This window comes from Medicago truncatula, chromosome 7 (assembly GCF_003473485.1).
Source record: "Medicago truncatula cultivar Jemalong A17 chromosome 7, MtrunA17r5.0-ANR, whole genome shotgun sequence".
In the NCBI taxonomy this organism is placed as follows: domain Eukaryota; kingdom Viridiplantae; phylum Streptophyta; class Magnoliopsida; order Fabales; family Fabaceae; genus Medicago; species Medicago truncatula.
In genome coordinates, this window is record NC_053048.1 from 8,121,890 (window position 1) to 8,124,966 (window position 3,077).

The 3,077-nt window shown below is 35.5% G+C and overlaps 1 protein-coding gene across 1 annotated transcript; it reads right to left on the bottom strand.

Annotated features, from left to right (window-relative positions):
* Positions 1-769: 769 nt before the first annotated feature.
* Positions 770-1,432, bottom strand: LOC11443840 (polygalacturonase inhibitor). Its single transcript, XM_003621755.3, has one exon. The coding sequence runs from the start codon at positions 1,430-1,432 to the stop codon at positions 770-772; it is 663 nt and encodes a 220-aa protein (XP_003621803.1).
* Positions 1,433-3,077: the final 1,645 nt, after the last annotated feature.

Genomic DNA, 3,077 nt, shown 5'->3' on the forward strand with positions numbered 1-3,077 from the left:
TTTTAGTTAGCATTATGTAGATATATTTTCTTTTTTTACTTGTTTTGATTTATTTTAATGAAAAATATTTTTAAATAACCTTAATTTTGAATGAATTTTTTCGAATAAAAAATAAGAGGAACTTTTATTGATTGGTTTAAAGAAAAAATAAAAATCATAGGACACATTATAGTGGGCATGGCCCAATTGTAAGACTTTGTTGAAGACATGTGATCCTTTTCCAGCTCAATTCCACAGTGATTGCCAAAGGTGAAAGTACAAATAATTGCTTTCACAATTAATGATGTTGAATATTTCAAATTCAATGCATGAATAAAAAAACAACTACAGTTTCGTGGCTCTTGCATGACCATGCAACTACTGTTGCTTTAAATTCGTGGCTTCTATATTTGAGTACACATTCCTGTAGGCTTTTTGGAGGGTTGTGCATTATATGATTCCTACTTATCCTTATTCATTCACATCAATTATTGAGCTCAGTTTGTGTTTGATTGAGTAAGTGATCTTTGCACATGATTAGAGTTAAAGCTCGTATAGTTTTATGTCTTTTGGTAATATAATCTCATAACTAGAAAAAAAAATTAATTAAAGAAAAGAGTAGTGCAATTAATATCATATATGGAGTATATTGATAGCACAATTATATTTTTATTACGGATCGAGGAGTATTCATTATGTATGAATACCGAACTGATAACATTATTTTAAGGAAATAAAGTAGTCATACAAAGACTCAATTATACTCCTTTTATTTACTTGCTGGTAGGCTTCACTTGCAAGGTGCTAAAGGAGCACCACAAAGGCATTTATTATGCTCAAACACATTCTTGTTAAACTTCTTCAACCCAGCAGGAATTGCACCACAGAGCTGGTTAAAGCTAACATTAAACTGCGAAAGAGATTGTAGGTTGCCGAGTGACGCCGGAATAGTGCCGGATAACTTGTTGTTAGACAAATCAACCTCCTTTAGGCGCTTCAACTTGCCTAGAAAGGAGGGGATTGGCCCACTAAGGCTGTTGGAACCAAGGTCTAGATTTTGTAGTCTTTGGAGTTTGCTAAAAGAGTTAGGGATTGGCCCAGTTACTTTCGGCATTTCGGCCAATGAGAGCATGCTAAGATAAGGGAGGTTGCCAAACTCCGCTGGAAGCGTACCGGAAAGACCCCAGCCACGGCTGATGGTGACGACGGTGACTCGGCCAGGATAAGGTCTGCCGCAACCGACGAAGCTCCAGTCACAACATTCGGTGTTGTTGTCCCAGTCGTCGAGGCGGCCTTTGGGACCACCGAAATGGTCTCTGATTTTGAGGAGGGCGGCTTTGTCGTCGGCGTTGCAGAAGAAGTCATCACTTGCGTTTGATTTGGAGAAGTAGATGGAAGAAAGGAAGAGAAGTGTTAAGTGGAGTAGGAGAAACATGTTTGGAGAAGTCTTCATCTTAATTTTGGAGTTTTCCTTAAGTTTAATAAATAAGAAGAGGTGGTTTGAGTTTGGGTTGAGACTTGAGTGTGTACTCACGTTTGGGTGACAAGAAAGATTTTCAGAGTGTACCTATTTATAGAATTGGAAAAAGATAGGTAAACACCCTTTTTCATACACCTCTTATATACACCTTCATGTGTTATGGGTATTTTAGTAATTTTATATCATATCATCATCCTTTTTTATCTCTTCTTTCAATGTTTTTGCCACGTGTCACAAATGTGTGTGGGTGTAAAAGGGTGTATGCCATCTAAGGTGGTTTATGTATAAGAGCTCGAATTGGAAAAAGATAGGTAAACACCCTTTTTCATACACCTCTTATATACACCTTCATGTGTTATGGGTATTTTAGTAATTTTATATCATATCATCATCCTTTTTTATCTCTTCTTTCAATGTTTTTGCCACGTGTCACAAATGTGTGTGGGTGTAAAAGGGTGTATGCCATCTAAGGTGGTTTATGTATAAGAGCTCGAATTGGAAAAAGATAGGTAAACACCCTTTTTCATACACCTCTTATATACACCTTCATGTGTTATGGGTATTTTAGTAATTTTATATCATATCATCATCCTTTTTTATCTCTTCTTTCAATGTTTTTGCCACGTGTCACAAATGTGTGTGGGTGTAAAAGGGTGTATGCCATCTAAGGTGGTTTATGTATAAGAGCTCGAATTGGAAAAAGATAGGTAAACACCCTTTTTCATACACCTCTTATATACACCTTCATGTGTTATGGGTATTTTAGTAATTTTATATCATATCATCATCCTTTTTTATCTCTTCTTTCAATGTTTTTGCCACGTGTCACAAATGTGTGTGGGTGTAAAAGGGTGTATGCCATCTAAGGTGGTTTATGTATAAGAGCTCGAATTGGAAAAAGATAGGTAAACACCCTTTTTCATACACCTCTTATATACACCTTCATGTGTTATGGGTATTTTAGTAATTTTATATCATATCATCATCCTTTTTTATCTCTTCTTTCAATGTTTTTGCCACGTGTCACAAATGTGTGTGGGTGTAAAAGGGTGTATGCCATCTAAGGTGGTTTATGTATAAGAGCTCGAATTGGAAAAAGATAGGTAAACACCCTTTTTCATACACCTCTTATATACACCTTCATGTGTTATGGGTATTTTAGTAATTTTATATCATATCATCATCCTTTTTTATCTCTTCTTTCAATGTTTTTGCCACGTGTCACAAATGTGTGTGGGTGTAAAAGGGTGTATGCCATCTAAGGTGGTTTATGTATAAGAGCTCGAATTGGAAAAAGATAGGTAAACACCCTTTTTCATACACCTCTTATATACACCTTCATGTGTTATGGGTATTTTAGTAATTTTATATCATATCATCATCCTTTTTTATCTCTTCTTTCAATGTTTTTGCCACGTGTCACAAATGTGTGTGGGTGTAAAAGGGTGTATGCCATCTAAGGTGGTTTATGTATAAGAGCTCGAATTGGAAAAAGATAGGTAAACACCCTTTTTCATACACCTCTTATATACACCTTCATGTGTTATGGGTATTTTAGTAATTTTATATCATATCATCATCCTTTTTTATCTCTTCTTTCAATGTTTTTGCCACGTGT

What these genes read in the sequence shown, in the direction of transcription:
- LOC11443840 (XM_003621755.3), bottom strand. Translation starts at nt 1,432, where the DNA reads ATGAAGACTTCTCCAAACATGTTTCTCCTACTCCACTTAACACTTCTC.